The following is a 23,508-nucleotide window of genomic DNA, read 5'->3' on the forward strand; positions in this document are numbered from 1 at the left end:
GGCATCAGCACCGGCTTCGCTGCATCTTGCCTCCATCTGCACGGAGGTGACTGATGAGCTGGCAGGGAGCAGATGTTTCCATCCAGCTCCCACTCGAGATCAACAAAGAGCTCGTTCAGCCGCCTCTTCTCCCCTCATACATACGCACCAGATACACCTCAGCTGGTCTATGGGGCTCACGGAGAGTGCGGGACCACGGAGCCAGGGCTGAACCTCCGCGGCTTTGTCCCACCCGCCTCTGCCCGCGAGGCTGCTGGGTCTCGGTGCGGGGATGGAGGTGCAATAAAAGAGTGGAGGGGAACGAAGAAACAGGGCTCCCTGCACTCTGGAGAAAACATGAAAACACAGCTGAATTTACCCATAATTTTAAGATTTCCTGTTCAAAATACCCGCGTTTGAATAGAAGAGGTGAACCCAGCTTGACACCAGCAGCAAGTTCTTTACTGCTTACTCAGCATTTTCCCATTCCACCATCCATCCAAGGAGCCAAGGCAGTGTTGGTGGGGAAAGCAGGGACGGATGGGGACTGCAAGAAATGAGCTCTTCATCGAAAAAAAGCAGGGGTGGAAATCTACATGCCCCAGCTTTTCAGCAAGGCCTTCTGAATCATTTTGCACACATTGCAAATTTCAGTTTTGCTCGGTATTCCCAAGCAGAAACCAAATCTCGAATTCTTTGGAAACTTTATTAAAGATGAGCAATCTGACCGGCTGAAAAACGTGACACGTCAGAACAACATGAAGAACGTTAGCGCTGCACCTCAGAAACGCCACGCTCGGGAGCCTGCCTTGCCCGCGTCACCGGGGCACCTTCCTACGGTTAAACACACCAGGTAGCGGAGCTTTTCCACGTCAGGGTGTCGCAAGACTTTATTAACCAACGGTGTTTGGGCCCAGAAATGACACGGGGCGAGTTTACGGCCTGGGTGACTCACTGGGGAGCCACCGCCTCACCTTCAGGATGGCCGCGTGCACCCCGGGCCCCCCCCTCAGCCCCCTCCTCAGCCCCTCAGCCCCCTCCTCAGCCCCTCAGCCCCTCATCCCTTCCTCATCCCTTCCTCAGCCCTTCCTCACCCCTTCCTCAGCCCTTCCTCACCCCTTCCTCATCCCTTCCTCAGCCCCTCCTCAAGCCCCCCCCAATCCGCCAGACCCCCCCCCCCCAGCCCTCCCCCTCCCCTCACGGCCCCTCCCTCTCCCCTAGGGGGCGCCCCGCCCCGCCCCGGCAGCGCGCGCGGCCGGGGGGCGGAGCCTCGCCGGCGGTGGGCGGGGCTTGGCGGCGGCGAACCTATAAATAGGGGTGGGCGGCGGGGGGACAAAGCAGTCTGCGCGGGACCGGCGGGCGGGCGGCGGGGCGCCCGCGGCTCTGCCAACTCCACCTGGGCTTCCTCGGGCTACTTTTATTTTTTTATTTTTTTTAATTATTATTTTTGGGGGTGGGCGGGGGGCGAGGAGGGGCAGCCGGGTGTGGTTTTCCTTTTTCGTCGTGGCCGGCCGAGGGGACTAAGCGGAGATCAATGAAGGAAAGAAGAGCGAGCCAGAAGTTATCGAGCAAGGCGGTGATGGATCCCAACCAGAACGTGAAGTGCAAGATCGTGGTGGTGGGGGACAGCCAGTGCGGCAAGACCGCGCTGCTCCACGTCTTCGCCAAGGACTGCTTCCCCGAGGTACGGGGGGATGGGGTTCGGGGGGACGGGGTGCCGGGGGTTTTGGGGGGTCCCGGGGGTCGGGGTTCGGGCTGACCGCGTTGCGCTGTCTGCCCCTCGCAGAGCTACGTGCCCACCGTCTTCGAGAACTACACGGCCAGCTTCGAGATCGACACGCAGCGCATCGAGCTCAGCCTCTGGGACACCTCCGGTGAGCGCCGCGGGGACGGCAGGGCGGGGGGTGGGCTGCGGGACCCCCGGGACCCCCGCTGCTGGGGGCCGCCCCGGGGCGGGTGGCGGCCGTGTCTGGCCGGGGCTGGGGGCCGCCGGGGTGCTGGGGGACGTGCCTGAGTTTGGGGGGGAGAGAAGGAGGGCAAAGCTCCGCCGGTAGGGGCTTGGAGGGCTTGCGGAGAGGGCAGGTGGGTCAGCGGTGTGTGTCTTCCCTAGCTTGAGCGGGGAGAGCTCCCCGAAGAGATGCAGAGCTGCCCTCTGCACCTCCACTGCCACAAAACCCTGCGTTACCTCGCAGGAGAGGGAAGAGGTGTTGGTGGATGTTAGTGGTAAATTGAGTCAGGGGATATTTGAGTCCCTTGCAGGCTCCTTGGGGTCTCCTTTTTACAAAATACGGTAATTTTTTCACGTTTTAGGGAGGTTTTAAAGTCAAGAAAGACTAGGAAGTTGGGCATCATTCCCCTCCGAAGATGCAGGGGGAACCATCCTTTTTTAGGAACCATCCTTTTTCGCACGCCAGCATCAGCAGATGCGTGCCGCGGCTCTTCCAGGCGTGCCTTCAGTGGCCATTTCAAAATCGCCGGCTCAGATGCCTCGGAGGCTGAGGTTCTTGTGTCTGTTTCAAATCGTACATTAGGCCAGAAACCCCTCTGGATCCTGCTGTAGGTCATCCCCACGGCCACAGGCTCAGCCTGGTTCGGGTGCAGCCCCGAGCTTGCCGGTGCTGGAGGGGAGCGGGGGCAGCCGGCAAGTCTCCTCTGGATAAGTGAGCGCGCTGGGAGAAACGGTGGGGGTGCATGACATGGTAAACCATTAACACAGATGCGGATCAACATTAACTCCGCAGAAGGGATTGAAAAGAAAGAGCTGGAAATACTTGACAGAGTATGCAAGCCCTGTCTTTGTTAGGCAGGCTTTGTATGTGCTGTATTTGGACCCATCAGATCTGTCTAAATATGAAATCGCTTCTCTTACCAGAAACTAAGATTTTAATCCCTTTCCAAAAAGGAATTTGGGCTTTGAGTTGGTTTTCCTCTTGCTGTTCAGGAAATGATTCCAAAGTCTTGCAACACAGTTACTGGGAAAAGGCAGTCTCTGTGCCCACATTCGGTATCAGCATAGTTCTAAACTGATTTTTTTTTTCATCTCATGCCAAATAAGACTTGGAGGCTTCTTGAGTGTGTCTGGTTTGAGCTTTCATCCTGATTACTAAGCTGGCTGTAAGAAACTCTGTGGAGTAAGGCCTTATTAAAAATTAATAGCTAGCAAAGGTATTCTGGAAAATTTTATCTTTAGCTATTAAAATGCAGCGCGCGGGTTGTTTGACATGTGAAGGCCTGGAATCTGTATGTCAAAGGCTGACGACACCCTTGTAATGAAATATCCTGTAGCACTTCAAAAGATGGCAGCACCGGAACAAACACCTGCCAGCCTTTGCTTGTGCACGCCAGGCTTCCAGGCCCGTCCTGGAACTAACAGGCGGTCTGGCAGAGTCGGGAGCTTCAGGACAAGTGGCTAATTTGTCTGCAATCTGAACCTAGAGAGGAAGCGTTGGAAAGATGGGGTGCTCGGTCTAACAGTAGACCGACCAGCACATCCTCTGGTTGTGGGATTCTGCAGCTGAAGGCTCTCTGCAAACAGCTCTTCCTGCCGACTGCCAGAAGAAAAACTGCCCAGAGCCCATTTACCCGATGCAAAATCACATCACCAGATAAGAGACATCGGGAGATAAGATAACGTTTTAGCATTATCTTAAATTCCTGGTAATTTAGTTCTTTACAAGTCTTTGTCCTAGTCCTCTGCTGAATTACAATAAATGTCTTAATGACTTTAAAGCAGGACAAGATCTAGTTAACTTAAAAATATGATTTGTAGCTGCCAAATGCTAATGGAGGGTAATGTCCATCGCAGCATGGGCTGGGGGAGGTAATGGCCCAAGTCATGGGGCTTTTCTGCGTTTCTTGAGGGGGGAGGGTGAAAAACGGATGCTCTTTAGCAGGGCTTGATTGCAATATACTGTATGTATTTCAAGATGACTTTATCGGTATTTAATATCCGTTCTTTACTCTCCAGCTGCGTCCTAGCTGGGAGCATGCCTCAGGCTACCTCTCAAATTAGTCCATACCTTAACTTAAACGCTGGTTTTCCCACTGAATGCGTTGAAAGGAAGGTACAGCCACTCCGAGTGGTTTTTTTTTGCTCATTGAGAAAATAAAAAGAAAACCCAAACTGTAGGCATTGGTTAAAAGCCTTATGTTAGAGTGAAAACAGGCCCAGCTGTCATGGTTTGGCTTTACCTATGAAATAGTCCCTTATAAAATAACACGCTTATTACTAGAGGAATCTTTAAGTGCAAAGTGTAGAGCATCGCATAGTTGAACCGTCAAAAGCAGCTGTATATGTATTGGGAAGTTTGTAGTATCTTGGGCATGTCCATAGAAATTTGGGATAAAACATGCTCACAAGTAAGAGTGGAATGGGAAGGTTCATTATTCAAATATTTTCTGGTACTGTCTAGTTCTGCAAGTCATTATAAGGATTTAAATTAGCCACAGCATTGAGGAAAACACTTGCCAACTTGAATTTCAATCGGTTTTTGGACTACCAACCCCCCCTTTTTTTTTTCAAAGCAGGAATGTCTGGTTGCAATATAACTACATCATAAATTATTCTGTTCTGTGGTAATACAGTATGGCAGTCTTGCACTCTTTGGCAGCTGTATGCACGTTTTGCTAGGTACAGTATTTGAGAGAAGTTTCTTCAGGCTAAAGCTTCATGGTGTAATCTTGTGGACACCATGAAGAATGCTTGTGTATTGAGACAGCTTTGTTCAACACGCACGTGGTTCATTTACTGAGGTTTTGCCTTCTTCCATTAAAAGTGACTACTTTGATAGGCATTTTTCTTGTACAGAAATCACATGCTGTTCATTAGGTACACATATCTGCCTCTCCAGCAACTCCTGAGTTTCTTTTGTATTGGCTGAAGAGGGAAAACTGTACTGGACACTCCGGTAGTTCTCAGCAAGGCCAGAAATACTTGTGCGCTGCTGGGGACTAGCATATAATTAAATCCAGAAGGGCCTTAGAGCTTTAAATCGAATTAGCTTTACTGTGATTTGAATGTGCACAATGTATTCAGCATCTACATAAAAAATTAATATTAAATTATAAAGTTTTTTTTTTGCTGAGGTATCTTTCAGAAGGTGTCTGAAACATACAGGAGTCAAGTTCCTATTTTCCTGAGTTCTCTGGCAGTAAGTGGTATAAAGGAAATGTCAAATTTCTGCCTCTGCCTTCCAGTTCACTTACAAGTTGGCTGTGTTGAGCCATGTGATTTTCTTTCGTGACTGTGTAGCAGTAACTAGTCCTGATAGTTTTGTTTTTTTTTCCCTATATAGGGGAAAAAATAGAATTGGTAACTGGACCAAAAGTCCCGCTTTCTGTTTGAGGTACAGAAATGTAAACGCACGGTGCTATGAGTGATATTTGTGTGCTTTCCCCGAAATGGCCGAGGTGTGCTGGGAAGGAAGAAGGCCGTAGCAGGGAGCCAGCTGCTTGGAGCTGCCGCTGCAGTGTTTGCTGAGCTTTTTATCTAGCTGATAATCAGCAAGCCTGAGGAACTGGGAGTGAGAAGGCTGCTGTTTGTCTGTCGTTCTTCCAGGTGACCGGAGTCCGAAGGGCAGCGGAGGGGAGCGCCCGGTGGCGATGTGCAAGTAGCCCGGTGCTGCCCAGCTCCGTGCTGCTGGCAGGACGTGGGGCTCAGCCTCCTCATCCACAGTGACAGGCATTCAGCTCTCCGGGGTCTAGCAGCTTAGGGCAGCGCTAAGTCATCCAAAAGGAAAAAAAAATAGCATGCTTTAACTTTCAATGATGTGAATAATTTTGGCATTTATTAACGTAGCAATGCTTAAGCCTAAGCTTTGGCATCTTCTGGAGACTGAAGCCAAGCACGCTGCTTGGGAGGGGTTTAATTCGCTTTAACAGCTGAACTTGTGCTGTACTTTGCATGAAGCATAGGAGTTGAAAAGTAGAGCATTCTTATTGTGTAAATTACTTTGGCTTAGATTATTTAAGCTGCCAAACAGATAAAATCGGGGATTGCAACTGGAATATACTTTCACCACAAAACAAGATGAACTACAGCATTATCAGCGATCCCTTGATAAAACTGATAAATCATTCATGTTGTCCCTGACAAAAATGTTTTACTTTGTAAGAGCAGAATCGCAAACACAAGCAGGCTTATTTTTTTCACGAATACCATAGCTGTAGCCTTGCATTCTCCTTCTGTTTTCCAGGGTTGGCATGGTTTCAAATCTGCAGACTAACTTGAAAAAGACTGAACAGCCTTGCTGGGCTGTGTTCAAGTTGTCTGTTCAGACTTGAGCCTCATTCCTGAGATTCCTCGGTTCTGAGGGTTTCTGGGTGAAATGATGAAATGCCAGATTGAATAGCCTCGCCACGGTAAGGACCGGGGCTGCTCTTTATTTGCGAAATAATAAACGTTCGGTTATTGCTGTCGAACGAGACCAGGAAGCTTCTTTTGTCGGTGCTGCCGCGCGAGGACTTTAAACGATTCCAGTTTGTTCTGCCGCACACCGCCCTGAGGAGAAAAATGTGTCAAATACTCCTCGCTTGCATCTGGACGGAAGGACTGCCTATAAAAGTACGTGTATTCTAGTTCGGCATCTTTAATACGAGAGGTTCAGAAGGAAAACCTGAAAAGAAAAGCCCTCAAAACAAACACAGCTACAGCTGACACAGTAAGAGGAATCTCTGGTCTGAAGGTGGTGACGGTGTGTATACATAAATACACGCTGATGGACATATATGGTGCGTTGTGTCCTTGGAGGCTGCTGAGTGAGAAGTTAGGTATGTGTCTACGGAATTAGTTTCTGGGTGAGGCTTTCTGAGCCTCCTTTCCAGCCGGCAGCCCTGTGGCCGAGCGCTGAGGATCCCAAAGGCGGCAGCTCGCCCTGCCCCGACTTGCCCGTGCTGGGCAGGGAGGCATGGAGGCCGCTGGCTGTGAGGCGCTGCCGCCGCGGCCTGTTTGAAGGTGCCGGGCCACAGGGGTGGCTAGCGAGGGTGCCGGCTGGTGGCCCAGGGCTAGCAGCTCGGCCCGGGGGCACTCAGGTGGTGCTGAGCTGGGTAGCGGTGCTGCAGGCAGCTGGGAAGGCCGTACCGATAGTCCTGCAAGCTGGGTTTAGCTCAGAGCGAGCGCTTTTCTGGTCAGCTCAGCTTAGATTTCCTCCTGACGTGTCGTTTACTGCCGAAGACAGCTAGCTGGTTTTTTAAAGAGTGGTTTTTGACAGCTGCCTCTTCGTTAGATTGACATCATTTATGAAGATGAGCGTTTGAATAAAATAAGTCTTGTTCAACAAATTACCTTCTGCTACCTAGTTTGGTAATGCTTCATTCCCCATGTGTTACTCTTCATTTCAAAAACAACATTCCTGGGATTCTTGACTCCTTCCTTCTAGTTTAAGCTGTCCAACTGAAGTCATCTGTGATACGTTCACACCATTCCCCGCTCTGCTCTGTGCAGCAGCATGAGCTGTCTGTCAGTTAAAAACTCGAGGAATTTCTCTAATCCAGTTAATAGTCTCTGTTCAGCCTCTGAGACCTTACAATTAGTTCTAGGTAGTTTGAAAATTGGAGATATAATTGGCTGATAACCCCAAAAGTCATGCCTGCTAACTCTTGAAAGCTGCATTCTTGTTGCGTATGTTCGATGCTGGACTTTAGGTTTGTGAAAGACAAATACCTGAATAAGAATATATGCCTTAGTGCATTTTAAGTTACAGGCATGCATTTCAAAGCCCAAGCCCTGATCCTGTTGGACAACTTAACTGTTTAAGTACCCTTCTGAATCAGAAATGCATTCTGCTCAGTAAATGAAGCTTCAGCAGAGTTAAAGGCCAAACCAAGTGGTGGCCGAGTGAATGGAACTTTCTAGAAAAAGGGGAGATTTCCCCCAAATGTTCTTCCAGGTTCAACAGATGCTAAAAAAGAGATTTCTGACTGCAGATGAAGTTGTAACTCTGCACATCATGAAAAGTCTTAAACTCGTCATATCCCTTAATAGCTCTCGAAGTAAAACAGTTGTAACATGCAACATTGGACCTATTTATGTTCCTTCAGATTACCAGATTAGCTTTTGATCTCATTGATCAAAATTTGTTTTATGGGCTATACATAAAAGTTTACTACAGGCGTGTATTGGCTTACAAATCAGTGCCTCTTTGTGACAGATAACTTACTCGTGTCTGTCTGCAGGGTTGGAATTCTTTCCTGGTCAAGTACTGGAACAACTGCTTTCAACCTAAGCAAGAGGTTTTTTTTCTAAAAATTACCAATATCCATGACAACTGAAGATGCTTTTTGCACTTGGAACTTTGTTCTAAATTAAAAATTCAAAGCTGATTTCAAAATTACTGATTTTTTTTTTTACATGAAAATGCAACTATGGAAAATCTCCTTTGAAGACACGCTTTAATGCTTTTTTCCCCCCTCAAAGTCAAATTCCTGCAGATTATTGCTGGAACTTAAACTTGGGCTGATGCTATTTGCTTTTTTTGGTTACTGGGGGCATCACAAGTTTTCAGTGGGAGATGAATCACTGGGGTGCCGTCCCTCTTAACTGCTTGGGAAAGCTGTTGCTTTTGTAGGTGAGAAGCAAAAGGACGGGGGAACTGAGAATCTTGTCTTTTGGGAGTACGGAGTGGTTTTGAGGAAAAGCTGGTAGCTAGGTGATATTTAAGAGCTTTGCTGAAAACCTTTCAAAACTTTCTGGATATGTTTGATTGTAGAAAGCGAAGAATATGTACTGATAATAATGTGTTTTCTTTTCCTGCAGGCTCTCCTTACTATGACAATGTCCGTCCGCTTTCTTATCCTGACTCTGATGCCGTCTTGATCTGCTTTGACATTAGTCGGCCAGAAACTCTTGACAGTGTGTTAAAAAAGGCAAGTGTTTAAGAAACATCTGAGAACTGTTTATATGTAGCTTGTCTTTAAATCTCTGAAGAGTGGTGCTGTTTCCTATGTTAGAAGTTTCAGTTTTGTGTTTTTTTTTCTTTTAATGGAAAGAAGACCAGACTGTGCTCTGCACTGCTAGGATTTGAAATCATTGATTTGGAAGTGATTTAATGTTAACTGAAAAAAAATAAACACACCATGTAATGGAACCCCAGGGTTGAAGTAAATTCTCATTCCTCAGCCCTTAGACACCAATTAATTGTTGAGGGTGGCATTGGGTGCAGCAAGAAACTGTCTCTCATGTCACATTCATATAAAAAACAGAACTGAGAAACTTTGCTGTGTTGCGGAGACAGTTAAAAGTGTCTGTAGAGCATTTGGACTTATGCCATGGCTTTACATAATTCCTCAGTCTTAAGCTAGAAGGAGCCAGTAACAAATGCCTCTGGGAGACACCAGAAAACCTAGCAATAGCATAGAAATGTAATTCTGCACCAAACTTCAGAATTTTTCAGAAACTCAGTGACCCAAGAATCAGAGCCTGACTTCCCCTGAGTTAAATCTCTTTGTTTAAGAGTTGAGCTCTGTGTTCACAAGGTGGTCCTGGCCCTCCCCGCCGTCACTGGGCATGACTCAAACTTTGTGGTGTCGTCTTTAAGGCGTAACGATGTGAAGTTCCTTTCGCTCTGTAGCTGGGGCCAGGGATTCTTGTTTCACTGGGGCATAAAGCGGCATGTGGTGCTGCGAATAATGTACAGAAAGTACTTCAGACTATTCTCTGCTTACTATGCCAACAAGCATCTAGAGCTGTCTTTGTTTTTTGTCACTGTTACTGTTGGTTACTGTACTGTTGCTTAATTGAGAAGAGATTTTTGTTAATATGCTTTTAAACCCAAATTATATTCTTAAATTTTAGGGATTGTATGATCTGGTCAGATTGGGCTGCAGAATTGTTGGCTTTCTTGTATTCACAAAGTTAACCATGTATGGGTTATGGGCAAGAAAACAAAATAATATGATACATGTTCTGTTTGAAGGACTTCCTCACTGGACCCTTGACAGATTTGTATATATTTGGATATAGCAAATACATAGCAACACGTACTTTGTGGTCATAGAGGCCGGGCCTCTAGCTCAGTCTTGAGGAACCACTGGATGTGGTAACACCAGCTTGCTTTGGTTCCTCTCTGTACGCAGCTGTGGCTAGGTGCTTGCTGCCTGTGAGGAGTGACAGGTCTGCAAACCTTTATTCATGCAGGCAAACAATCTCGATTACTAAGTCAGTGGACTTAGTGAGTGTAGGAGATTGTAAGTTTTTATCCTTGACTAGATAATGCTGGAACTAATGCCTTCAGAAATTAGCTTGAAGGTAAATGCAACTATTATGTAAGAGTATTTCCACATAAAATGTCATGACTTATTAAACTCCATCTTGTATCCATTGCTTCTTTGAATTTAAGCGTTCAACTATGCAAATATAACAACAACCTAATATTTTACAGTGGAAAGGTGAAATCCAGGAGTTTTGTCCAAACACCAAAATGCTTCTGGTTGGTTGCAAGTCGGATCTGCGCACGGATGTAAGCACACTAGTAGAACTTTCCAATCACAGGCAGACACCCGTGTCCTATGACCAGGTATGTGCCATCTCATTCTTTGTCCTTTGGGGTGGAGGATAAGACAGTTCTCTGTCACTGTAGCCATCTTTATGAACAAATTCTCCCTCCTTGTTGACAAGTGCAGAAGGCAGATACATGGACTAAAGGAAAAGCCTACCTATGCAGTAGATGCAGCAGAAAATCATGCAGTCCCACAAAGCATGTTTTAAGCATCATAGAGCGTAGCCTTACTGATCGTGAGGAGCCTTTTAAGTGAATTAAAGAATAAGCTTACTGCTTTTCTGTGCCTGCAGAGGCCAGAGCAGTAACTGCGAGGTGTGGCTTGTCCTGTTCATTTACTGGTGATAAAATCGTTGTCTTCACGCTTGAGTTGAATGTCATACATATGACTCAAGCATCATGACAATTACTTCATGTAATCTGACCTCTTTAAAGTCCCACTGCTTGAAATCACCTTGTAGCTCCCCGTGAAGGTGGCAGCAAATCCAGAAAGCATCTTAATCCTGGGCAGTGGTTCTCTTGTTGGGAAGTGAGAAGGTTGGAGCCAGTCATCGTGAGATAGAGACACTGAGGTGAAAAAGGGGAAAGAAACCAGGCCATGGGAGAACAGGAGGCAGAGAACAGGGGGGAAACTAAGATCTAGGATAAACTTCCCCTTACTACTTGTGTATATAGTGCATTGCAGCTGAATCACAGTAGTGGTTTCAGATATACACCCCGCAGGGTGCAAGAGTGCAAGTGTTACCTGCATAGGTAGTTCTACCTGGCCCGTGTATCCTGCACTATGAAACAGTTCTTGATGTCTTATCCAAAACCTCAGGTTTTCCAAACCAACAGCTCCTAATATGCGATTACTAATAATGCAGCCTCCTACAGCATGTTTAAAATTGAAAATGAGGAGCTGCCGTGAACTGAGTATCTTAATTAAAATACAACACGGGTTGTTTTATTGTGATGGCTTATGCTGGTTATGGTATTTTTTTCTGTGCTTGGCTCAGTGAACATCTCTCCATTTCAACAGTTTTAAGTGAAACTAAAGGCCAGCTCTTGTGCCTTTCTAGAAGGGAAATAGTCTGCCACTTACGGCATACCCAAGGTCATATGTTTTAAATTTTGTTGTGGTTCTTCAATAAAATGGTCAAGTTTGACCCTTTTTCAGAGTTAGTGATTGAAAAGCTACTGACAGAGGGGTTTGCCACCTAGATTCAAAGATTCCCTTCTCTCCTGGTGTCACAACTCCTTAGGAAGGGCAAAGTCATAAACTTTTACTTACTAGCCAAAGAGAAAATTGTACATGATTCAGTGAAGCCCCTACTTGAACAAACTCGCACGATCTTGTGTGCACTTTAGGAAAGCATAGCCTGAGCTGTGGTTGTGTGTCTTGTGGTTGCCAAAGCACAGCAGTGGCCTGAAGCCACCCAGGGCTCTCCTGTGCTATTTTCAGGGAAGGATCCAGCCCTCTGGGGTGAAGATACACAACTTCTTTTTAGATTCCCTGCCTTGCTAAGTCAAGTTGGGATCAGAGACCAGTGGGGTTTTCCTCGTTTCTCTTAGCTGCATAAGGAAGTGTTTGGAGGATAAATTCAGCCGATGCTGACACCCTGTCCCCAGTATCCTAGATAATTTCCAGTCAGCTACACCTGAGCAAACAATTTTGAGGAACTGAGATAGGTTGAGCTGAGTAGGAGTTGAGGTGTTTAACAGTGGGGAGGGTTTGGTCCAAACCAAGTCTTTTATCAGCCAATCCCACTTAAACTGATAAGAAAGCAGCTGCATCAGTGCAAGGCAAATAGTGCATAATGATGTGGGTCCAGATGGATCGGTGCCATCAGCCCGGCTGTTACAGCTGGGAGCAAAGAGGAGGGGTTGGACTGGCTCGTGTCCTGCCTGCCTCTACCTCAGGCCCATGGATACATGAGGATCATCAAGGATGTGCTTGGATGTAGTAACTGACTAGGAAGATTGTCCCTCCGAAGTAAAATTCCATTAAAACAGTTCTGCTTTTTCACACGATATTGTATTGTCTTCCTGTAGGACCCTGGGGTATTGTCATCTGCTGGCTTTGCTTGTTGTTTTTCTTGTGCTGCTAGAACAAATATCTCGGCTTTGACTTCTAACACACTTAACATTGCAAAAGAAGGGCTTGTCTAGCCACTGAAGTCCTTTCATTTTTGTCCCTTCCCTAGCTATGAGCCCAGAAACGTCCAGCTCTTCTCCCCGTAAGCTTTGTCCCCTAGCAGAAGCCTAACAAGGGTTTTTCCCTGTGTGCTGTGCTCCAGGACAGGGACGTGTCGACTAGCCTGAATAAGTCCTACCGGTACTTTCCTGTGTCGCTGCGGTTATTTGCAGGTCACTGGGCTTATCGTCTCCATTTCAAATGGTATTTATCTGTATGTGAGAGAATGCGTGAATGCAGCTTGGAACCAAAGCTCTGTTTATTTTGCAAAATTAGCTGCTGGCTGTCATACTTGAGCTTTAGCTTTGGTTTTCACAGAACATTGTGTATGGAAAACAGCGCTGAAAAGTAATTGTATGGTTTGCTTTGGCTCGCTGGAAACTTGGTATTGATTGCATGTTCTTTTTTCCCTTAGGGTGCAAATATGGCCAAACAGATTGGAGCAGCTACGTATATTGAATGCTCAGCCTTACAGTCAGAAAACAGTGTCAGAGACATTTTTCATGTTGCCACCTTGGCGTGTGTGAATAAAACAAATAAAAATGTTAAACGAAACAAATCGCAGAGGGCAACAAAGCGAATTTCACACATGCCTGGCAGGCCAGAACTTTCTACAGTGGCTACAGACTTGCGAAAGGACAAAGCAAAGAGTTGCACGGTGATGTGAAGGACCTCGATTTCGATGAGCAGGAGGAAGAGAGTGTTCGGGAGAGGTGGAGGCTCGATGAAGTATACAGCCACGTGGTATTTAATGGGTGCTTATGCCAGTGCTTTAAAGGAGACTCTTCACCTGTTGTGTGAGACTGTACTTAGGAACTGAGCGTGTAGACCAAGCAGGGAGAAGAAATAGCTCTAAATGAGGTGGCATCAGGAAATGATACATGGAAGAAAATGCCAAAAAAAAAAAAAGAACATGTGAATGTGCTGAGAGGGTGAATGGGGAAAAAACACTGAGAAGAAGAGAGATGTCATTGACAGTGCTTGTTTCTTTTATTGATGCTCTGCTCCTGGATGCTACCACTTTGATTTCTTTAAAGTAATACTTTAATGTTTTTTTAAAGATGACATTATTAATATGCCCTCTTTAAGGAACTATCCCTGTGACCTTGTAGTTGGTTTTCCAAAGGATATGATCTAATTTTTCAGTAGCTCGTCGTTGAGATGGAGAGTATACCAAGGCCTATACGTCACCTAGAGGAAAACACTGTACGTGAGAAGTTTGGAGTTTTGCCTTCCTGAGATGGCAACGCAAGCTAAATTTTATCACTTTGGTCATGAAGACGACTGTTTGAGGTTTCCCAGTATTTTAGGTGCCCGGCTGCAGCAGAATTAAATGGATCGCATCGGGGCGTGGGGGCAAACTGCCTGCCTGTTACAGGACTCTGACTTTCCATTCCTCTTTGTGATTGTAATTTGAAGTGGAAATGATCTCAAGTTCTGGTGTACTGTATGGGTATTTCACTGTAGGTTCAGCTGTAAAATCAACTGAAAGGTGCTAAGAGCTATGATGACAAATGATCCTTAGTTTAAAAAAAAATAATAGTTCGTTCAGCCTTACTGCCCATCTGGGGAAGCCCTGGGACTCCTCTGCTCCTAGTAGGAGTCAAGAGCCCGGTGGTTCCCAAGATCTAGCCCTCTGTAAATGCTATGGAGAAGTGCTACTCCGTGATATGGTTCTCTGCAACTGTGTTTGTAAAAACCCAAGAATCTGCAAATGAGCCAGCAGAGCCAGATTATCTTCTGTTAGACACTCGCGTACAGTTACTTGGGGCAGCCGTGTCTCGCGGCAGACTTCATTTGCTCGAGGTGAGTGCTGTGAGGAAATGGAGTCTGAAGAACTGTGATGCCTTAAGGGGTCCCCAGTGGAAACTGGATACTATGTTTAGTCTTTAGGACTAATATATACATATCCAGACAGCAATCATTAACCGTTACATCAGTGACCTGGTTAAGTTCTTTTTTTGCTTGCTGATTACTATCGTTACGTTAAATATATCGGCCTTTAAAATTGTTTGCAACTGTTTACTGACCGACTTAACTTCATAGCTTCTCTCGAAAGGAAGATACTGTAAGCTCTAACCAGTGTGGCTATAGCTTGTTGAGAACAAGCATTTTGTTTCCAAGGATGGTGCTTCATTTTTGAAGTGTTAAAGCTGTGTTCATGTTGACTTCTGCAAAGGGTAAAGGATTACCATAATTAAAACTCAACTCTGTGTGTTCCTGGCACTTTTTTTCATCTGATAAAAGAAGAAAAAAATCCATTCCAATTATTTCCCACACAAAATGACATTCTTACCACCATAATAAGCTTTTGACTGATGCAACAGTGCGCTTAGGGCAGTATTACAAAATAGCTGGTAAGTGCTTTCTGTATTTAAATATTGTGGAAAAAAAATAAGTTATAACTGTTATAAAACAGGACATTCATTACTTTTTTAATTGTTGAAGTCACTTTGTATGTTTGGTTAATGTTTCTGCAGTATTTATTAAATTACCATTCTTTTCTTTGAATTAAAAGCAAGTAATTGACTTGTAGCAGAAACGGCCTTGGTGTGGTGGTTCATTAATACTTGCGCATGTGTTGTGGACGTAATCGTACTGAGCTGCAGGCCAGCCATAGCTTGGAATTGGAATGTGATTTGAGTAGAAATCAATCTTCCTGGTGCTTGGAGCAGCCTTTTGGGGTTTTTCTGGAGTTTGAGTAGGTAGTGTGGATTATTGGAGTTGCATTTCCCCAAAAATCAGGCAGGCAGGGGAAACTAGAGCAAGCAAACAAGTGAAGTGTGGTTTGTTTTGGCCTCCAAAGCATTAAATGTTCTTTTTAAAAGATTTCATACACTGAAGTTGTTCAAGGAGCCGTTGTTCCTGAGTGCTGTCTGAGAGTTAGCAGCAGGCTCAGCCTAGTTTCTTGTTAGGATGTGGCTGCTGTGACTCTCAGAAGTGGGGTTCTAGCAAGCGGCTCTGTTAGGTATTGAGGCTCCCTTTTGGATATGAAGGATGCAGTTCTGAGTGCAGTCAGGGCAGTCCTTACTGCCTTTTGAGTTTTCTCCCTGAAACTCATAAAATTAAGGCCAGGGAGCTCTTCAGTTTCTCACTTTGGGGTCTAGCAAAGCATGCATGTTCTCTCCACGTTTCTAAAGTCACGCTAAGTCCCAGCATCTCACTAACGCCTGTAGTTGTCCTGTGCTGACCCGATCACCCTTTCCTCTCTCTGATGACAGTCTCAGCATTTTTTGTTCCCTGTTTATGCTGTAGCTGAGCAGATGATTTACTGTGCGAGAAGGCATCCCTCGCTGGTAGGGCGCTGCCGGGTTGTCACTCCCTGGGGAGGTGGCCTTTCGGCAGCTCACGAATGCCTGGACGCGGCTGGGCAGCCCTCGTGGCAGCACGCGGCAGGGCCGGAGCTCGCCTTGGCAGGCTGCAGCCCTCGCCTAAAAAGCCACATCTCCCTCGAGGTCTGCGTTTGTCTCGCTCAGCCTCTCGGCTTTCCATCTGGGTATGTTTGTGTCAGTGACGTGTTCTTCATGATGGGATTTAAGGATGCTTTGTAGGTTGCTGCGGTCATGCATTAAGTCCTCTCTTCGTTAAACCAAACTAATTGACTCCTTCACCAATGACTTTGAATTTTTTGCTATAAAGGATGTTTTGCAATGCATATTTAGCCAACTGTTTGCCTCAGCACTCTGCTCAGCTTTTTGGCACCTTTGTCGGAATAACCTGAGAGCAGCATTAGGCCATGCCACCATCCCTAGCAGTGTTCTCCTCTCCCTTCTCCCCCTTTCTCCTCCTTGTGTCCGTATGCCCCCGGTTTCTCCATGACCACTCTGCCCCATGTTGCAGCTGGAGCCACCTTCGGGCGTGCTCTGGAGCAAGAGCTGGTCCCCCAGGTGCTCGCTGCTCATCCTCCTGCCATCAGGCTGTGACACAGCTGGGTTCTGCTTGCATTGCTGGAGCAGAACATGCTGCATGTTCTTAAAAACTTGCCCCTCTCCCAGCTTTTGTAGATCCCGCTATTTATTTTCAGTCCTGATCTAACATTTTTGGGGTCTTGGTAAGGTGTTTTAGGACTAAGAGAAGACAGTGCTGAAGCCTCGCTAGAAACATGCCTTCTGCGGAGGATGCCAATGCCACGTTGTGCTTCTGAGAGCCATCAAAGTTTGTAACTGATTTTTCATTCCATTTAATGCCCGCAGCCTTGGTTTAGTGTCACTCCTGCTGTGGACCTAAATGCTGTGTGGTCACAGGCCAAATGGTGGGGATTAGGAGGGTGCTACAAAAGGCACTGCTAAACCAGACCTACAGAAAAGAGATCCATTTCCAGTTAAATCACTTGGATCATCAGCTGACCACCAGTTGCCCGTTACCCTTTTCAAATTCCCCTTACTCAAGTCATTTATTTTGCTCTAGATGGGTGGAAGATGGAGGTGTCCTGATTTATCTACGTTTTCCTTTTAGCATTACAAAAATAAACAAGCCTGTTGGCAGCTCTCTCGCAGCCGCTAGCCTTGCCTGTGTTCCAGCACATCTGGGAAGTGAGCGTTCATAAATCCCAGAGCTGCTCAGCCAGTGCTTGGGCATAAACCGAGTGTCTTTGGAACAGAAAGTGTTTCTTCATCACATGATTAGAAATAATCTTTTTTTTTTTTTTCCCAGCTGCAGAGCAGGAGTTCTCACCAAAGAGTCCAACTCTCTTTTTCTGTGATTGCTGTGAGTTTTACCATTTCCTTTAGGTCGGATTTACCGCTCTGTTTTTTGTGAAACGTCCCTGACCGGCTTTGGCTGGTGGCATTTGAAACCTGTGAGCCAGAGGAGATGGCTTTACCTCTCTAAAACCAGGAGGCTGTGGCTGAAGCCGGCACTGAGGTGACATCCTTGGCTTAAACAGCGCAGCTTGGTTTGCCCTCCGAGGAGCTGGTGCCTGGGGGATTGTCACCCCCTCAGCGCTATCGCTGCGCGAGCGAGGTGCTGGATCGGAAGCGCTTTCGTGTGTAGGCTGCGGTTTGGTCAGATGTTTCTCTCGAGTACCATCTGATCCCTGGAAAATAAATCTGGCAGGTTGCCATGACTCAGTCTACTTCCCAAAAAAAAAAAAACCAACAAAAAAAAGACATTTAACTTCAGTGTTTTGTTTTTTTTTTTAATTGCACAACGGGGTTGTGCAACCACTTACTGTAACTGAGGCGGTCGCAACAACCCAGCCCCTGCAGACAACCCCGAGCATCCCCAGCAGAGCAATGCTGAGCTCGGTGGGGCGAGCTGTGGTGCAGAAGTGAAGGGGCGCAGGGCTCCGGCAGAGCTGAAACTCCTCGCCTCGCTGAGACGTGGTGGTGGAGCGCTCGGGGCGAACAAGGCTCCAGAGCACAGCCCTTCCCAGTGGGAAGGAGGGGGACAACAGCAGCAAAACCGCCACAAATTCCTCAGTGAGATGTTTAAAGTGCCTCAGTGATGCTGATGGAGATGTGCAGGTGCCTCTGCCTGCCCTGACACCTGCAGTGCTGTGTCCCAGGCATGTGGGTGCAGTTGGGGGGCCCCCAGACCCCCTAGCTGGGAAGGAGGAGAGCTCGAGGCACAGCCTGAGCTCCTTCCTCGCCTCCTGGAATGCTTCTTGCAGCTGCTCTGTGGTGAGAAAGGAGAAAAGCCTGGCTAATTAGGAGTTTGATGTTGTCAGTGTGGCATTTTGTTGTCTAATCCTCACGTACCAGCGCTGGCCCTCCTAAGGGAGGGATTAGTTGCATAAAAGCAAATAATTACAAATTCCCAGCTCATTGGGCTTCTCCCTACCAAACTCCTTTCTTACAAAACAAGCCACTAACCTTTCCCCTGTCTTTCCATCATTCAAATCTCTCCTGACTGCCAGCCTTTCCGCAAAAGCCACCGAGGCGCTGGCGCTGAAGAAGAGCCGTGCCGCAGCCCCCGAGTGCCGAAGGTGCTGGCGATGTGGTGGAAGCTGAAGCAGCTCCTGTACCTCCCCATGGCTGGACCAGCTCCTGCAGTTCCCCTGAGACCCTCACAACCTGTGAGGGGCAACTCAGGGCCCCGATCCCGTCCCCATGGGCTTGCATGAGAGCCAGCGAAGGCGGGAGTTGCTCAGCGTCGAGGAGAAATGTTCTGCCAAGTGGCTCTTTTCACTCCTCCCTAGATTAGTTGGGAGGATTAGGGATGAGAAGCAATCCGAGAAGAAAAGATTTCATCCAATTCTAAAAGGGATCTGTGAGAAGGGAAGCACTCCCACAGCCGTCAAACAGGAAATAGTTTCTGGGCCCACGGATCGGCGCGCTGCAACAACATTGAACCAGCTCCTCGCCGTTACGCACAGCACGAGTTCTGCAAAGCTCTCCCAAAGCCCAGAAATCGCTTTCTCCTGCGAATCGCTGATGGAGTTGGTGTGAATTTGCTGCAGAAACCATTGACTTGTGCCCGCTGGGTGCTGCCGGCCTTGCTTGCCCAAAACCCCGCTGCTGGGCTGCGGCCTGGAAACCTTTCTCTGCCGGGCCCGAGCGGTGCGGGTCGCGTTGTCTGAACGCCCGTAGGCCCTGCCAGGCAGCTCTCTTGCTTGCTTCGAGGGGACGATTCAGTGCGTTGAAGTGGGGGCCAAAAGCAGACCCCCCCCCAGCCGCAGGAGGGGACTTGGAGGTGTAGGGCCCTCTGCTGCTTTGCAGCTCCTCAAAGCAGAGCCGCTAACTGTATCCTGGTTATAATTGCTCCAAATTAGATTTAGGGCTTGCCATGAGCTAGGCAGTGAGTCAGTTATTCCAGAGCATGCCCAGCGCTTAGGGAAGTGTCCTTCGTCGGCTGTTCAGGTGGCAGTGACAGGGCCTGGGCAGAAGCACGGCGCTGGGGCCTGCGGCCGGCCCCTTTGTGGGGTTTTTGCTGCTCCTATTTTTGTACAGGGTGTCAGCTATCAGAAACTCTCCTTTGGAAATGCCCCTTCTCTGAAGATTTATCCGCCCCCATGAGCTCAAGCTCATCGCCTCCTGCAAACACCCAGGGGTGCACGAGCACATGGGGACGTGTGTCTCCATCTAGGTTTGGGGTAACACTGCTGAACTATGTCCTCCTCTGCACACAGCTGAAAGCGTGGGGGTCCTGGCCAGGACTGACGCTCTTTGTCCCTCCCTCATGCGCTTACATCCATAATTCCAGGGGCTTTGGCACGTGTGGGAACAAAGAGCCGGGCTGCTCCTTTCCCGCTTAACGCGAGGCCTGGCCGGAGGGGGCTTCGGTGTGTGCTGAGCGTGGGAGCACCGAGTGTGTGTGTGTGTGTGTTTGTGCAGGGGCTGGGGGCTGCGGGGAGCCAGGAGGCTCATCTGGTGTCAGCAGCATTCATGTGCAAAGCAGGGACCCAGGGCAGCGCATTATCTCCGGGCTGGAATCGCTCTTTCAGGCGATCCCAGACTTTTTAAGGGATGCTGCACACTTGAAGGCTGGTTATTAGTTCCAAATGCTGCGGGAGCATCTGCTCTCAACTAGCTCGAAATCATGTTTAATAACAAGAAAATCTACTTCAGCCAAATCCCTGTTGGGAGGGCTTTCGCCTGAACAAAAGGCCCCACTACCACTGATTTCCATAACAGATGTAGCATGCGATGCATGACAGCCCAGCGCAGTGTAGCTCCTTTATTCCCCACACATCCATCTGCAAGAAAGGGGGCTTTCATTTTATTAATTACTCTGGTGTGCTACACACAGCTTTGTGTTGCTTGGGGAGGAAGGTTTTGTGTTTCATGCTACAATGGTCCTGGTAATGGTTTGGGTTGGTTTCTTTATTTTTCCGTGGTCTCGACGCTAAAGGTCGGCATCGCTGCCCACGGCCGTTTCCCTGCGTGCGGCTCCCCAGGGAGCGCTGGCGCTGCTCCTCCTGCAAGCTGGGGCAGGTGGGGATGCGTCTGCAGTCACTGGGGGCTTTGCTGCCCAGTGTCCAGCGGGAAGGAGACGAGGAGCATCCCCGCAGATGGACACCGCTCACCTCGATGCGTCTCCTGCATTGTTCATGTCATCCTAGCACCATGTCACACGGTATCTCCATCATCCTCCATGCCACCGATCTGTCCCCAGTCACTGCGTCGTTCCCCAGCATCCCCCCGCCAAGCCTTCGGCATCCAAACCTCTCCTCGAGCCGGGGAGCAGGCCCCAGGGATGGGGGTGAGCCGAAAGGCCCGCATTATCTGCCTTCTCCCACCTGTTTTTTTCGCCCAAGCACGCTCTGGTTTCTCAGGCTGTTCACCATGGCTACAGCCCCGAGCAGTTGCTTTCGGGAATCCTTGCTGTGGGTTGGATCGTGAAGTTTTGTGCTCCGTTGCTGGATCGCTTCCAGTCTTTTCAAGGAGTTTTCAAGGCATTCGCACCTCCGGCACGTGGGGGTATTACAAGCCGCCTCACTATATCTTACCTAAATATATTTAATCACAGAAATGGAAGGAAAGAAAAATGAATAAATTTGTTGCTGCTTTTCAGCAGCAACACCTCCTTGGTTTTCGGGGCGGTACATATTTTATCTCTATGTATAGGAGATGATATCTATCACAGTTGCACTTCATTCACATTTTTTATATTTTTTTTTCAGCCCTGCAGGGAGCTGAGATTATTTATGGCCAGAGATCACAAGCACCTGCTGAGCTACAGTGAGACGAATGGGGCTGGTGCCGGAAAATAGGTGGGCTAACAGTGAAGAAAAAAGCCTTCCCTTGCTGCTCTGGCCCAGATGGGAAAGGTTGCATGATGGGTTTTATGTTTTTAGTCATCTTCTCCAATTCATTTTGCCCAGAGTAGCTCCAAGGGAGAGCAGAGTGGTCCTTAGGCACCCAGCAGGTGGTTGCAGGGCAAACGCAAAAGGCCCAGGCCATGTTGCTGAAGTTTCTGGAGGGGCTCTTTGGCCTCAGAAGTTCCTGGTTTTCTGGGAAAAAAAAAGAAAAAAAAAAAGAACCTCCCCACCCTAAAGAAAAGAGCAGCTTTACAAATTGAAATCAGGATTTTTTTTTTCTAATCCTCTTTACTAGGAGCAGAAGCACTGGATTTACATGACAATGGTCAGGGGCTCAAAGCAGAGCAATGCTGCAGAAAGTGCAGCTGCATCCAGCGGGGAGCTTGGCTGCCCCAGGGACAAGAGGGGAAGCCGGACACATTTCCAAGTGGTGAATACATCGAAAGCAGAGACCAGAGGGGAAGAATTGTCTGTCTTTGGTGATTGGGAGAGAACAATGCTATAGGCTTGGGTTGGAAAGGTCTCCAGCAAGACTCCACTTGGCACCTAGACAAGCAGGAGGGCAGCGCTGAGCATCCATCCCACCTGGCTGTGCATCCCAGCACACACACGCACACACACACGCACACAAATGTGCAAGCAACTCCTTTTTAGGGAACCCCACGGTACAGAAAATTGTCCCTTTTAACTGGAGCTGGGGAGCACTACTGCAGAATGTAACATACGTGGGCTCCTCCTCCTCTCCGTGAGCTAGCTGAGAGCAGATTGCCAATTGTTGGGGTTTCTCGTCAAAAACATTAAGCTATATTAAGCTATTTAATATATTACGCTATTTATTTTACATTAAGCTATAAACCCTTCCTGGGCTGTGCTCTGCCCACGCTGCAGCCCCTGAATGTCAGTTCTCAGCACCCAGGAGCCTCCGCATGCCCTGCACCGCCAAAGGACTTTTGTCAAAACATTGCAAAAAGTGCCAGGAGAACTGTTTTTGCTCAGCCTAACCGATATTTAAGCATTTTTAAAGGGAGGGGCTCTTTGGGGGGCTTGCACCCCCTCGGTGGGGCTCAGTTGCTGCTCCTTTGTCACCGTGTTTCCATCAGTGTTATTGCCTCTGGTAATTTCCTTGTCAGAGAGCTCACAGGGAGCTGGTAATTTACGTAGCACCAAAGGCATCGTGCTGCCACCGTCCCCCTGCTGCTCGAGCATTCCTGTCCTGCACTGCATGCCCCAGCCCCCCGCGTGCACGGGGTGTGAGGGGCAATGTCAGCTTTCCAATCCACCCAGCGCGTGGGCTCTCAGCTGCCCCTGGGGAAGGGGCTCCTCTGCTCTCACCAGCTCTTGTGCCCCCTAGAATTGGCCCGTGCCCTTCCCCAACCCAAGGGTTTTCACCCGGGGTCAGGCACGAGGCTAAGGGGGGAGTTATTTCCCCCTAGCACCAGATGGGAAAGGACTGAGCAGCACGTTTTCCTGCAGGCAGAGGGCTGAATTCCTGAATCCCGCGTGCTAAAGAAGGCTCTGTTTAAAATTCCCCGCAGCTGAGGATGGCATTTCCCCGTGAGCCATCCTCCAACAGATTAAATACCAGCCGCTGGGACGTGCGGCGCAAACCTGAAGAGATGCAGTGACTGCAGCTTACGGATAGGAAACTGCTGCTGCTGCGCTCACGGTCCTTGGGAAAACAACCCCGAGCAATTCTTTTTTTTTTCCTGGAAGACAGAAGATAAGGGGGGTTTGCAGAGCTGCACGTGAGTTTGGAGGCAGCTCCGCAGGGCTGGTGGCTCTCTTGGGACGCGGCCGCAGCCCGGCCCTGCCTGCGGCTGAACTTCTTGCTGCTTCCTCATCACGCTGTTTGCTCCGGCTCACTCATATGAAACCGCAGGGGAGTCTTGAAAGTGTTCTGAGTTTGGTTTTGAATTTTGTATCTTCGCTGGGTGCTGCTACATCAGTTGTTAGCTGAGGGGATTAAATGAGAGCCGAGGTGCGCCATCACTTCTGCAGGCGGAGCTCGCAGATCCGCATCTCGGACCCTATTGCAGGGCTGGTGTCGGGCCCCCCACGGGGGCTGTGCCCGGTGCCCCCTGCCTTTGGCAGCTCCAAAATTCACCATTTTGGGGAGGTTTCTGGACAACCCCATGGGGAAGGGCGAGGTTGTGGCAGCC

The 23,508-nt window shown here is 48.3% G+C and overlaps 1 protein-coding gene across 1 annotated transcript; it reads left to right on the forward strand.

Moving 5' to 3' along the window:
- Positions 1 to 1,317: 1,317 nt before the first annotated feature.
- RND3 (Rho family GTPase 3) lies at positions 1,318 to 15,190 on the forward strand. Its single transcript, XM_083842682.1, has 5 exons — positions 1,318 to 1,663; positions 1,766 to 1,853; positions 8,732 to 8,841; positions 10,356 to 10,490; positions 13,064 to 15,190. Exons 1-5 carry the CDS (start codon positions 1,514 to 1,516, stop codon positions 13,313 to 13,315), a joined length of 735 nt encoding a protein of 244 aa, XP_083698808.1. The 5' UTR covers positions 1,318 to 1,513; the 3' UTR covers positions 13,316 to 15,190.
- The last annotated feature ends 8,318 nt before the right edge of the window (positions 15,191 to 23,508 follow it).

This window comes from Anser anser, assembly GCF_964211835.1.
Source record: "Anser anser genome assembly, chromosome: 6".
NCBI classification, from domain to species: Eukaryota; Metazoa; Chordata; class Aves; order Anseriformes; family Anatidae; genus Anser; species Anser anser.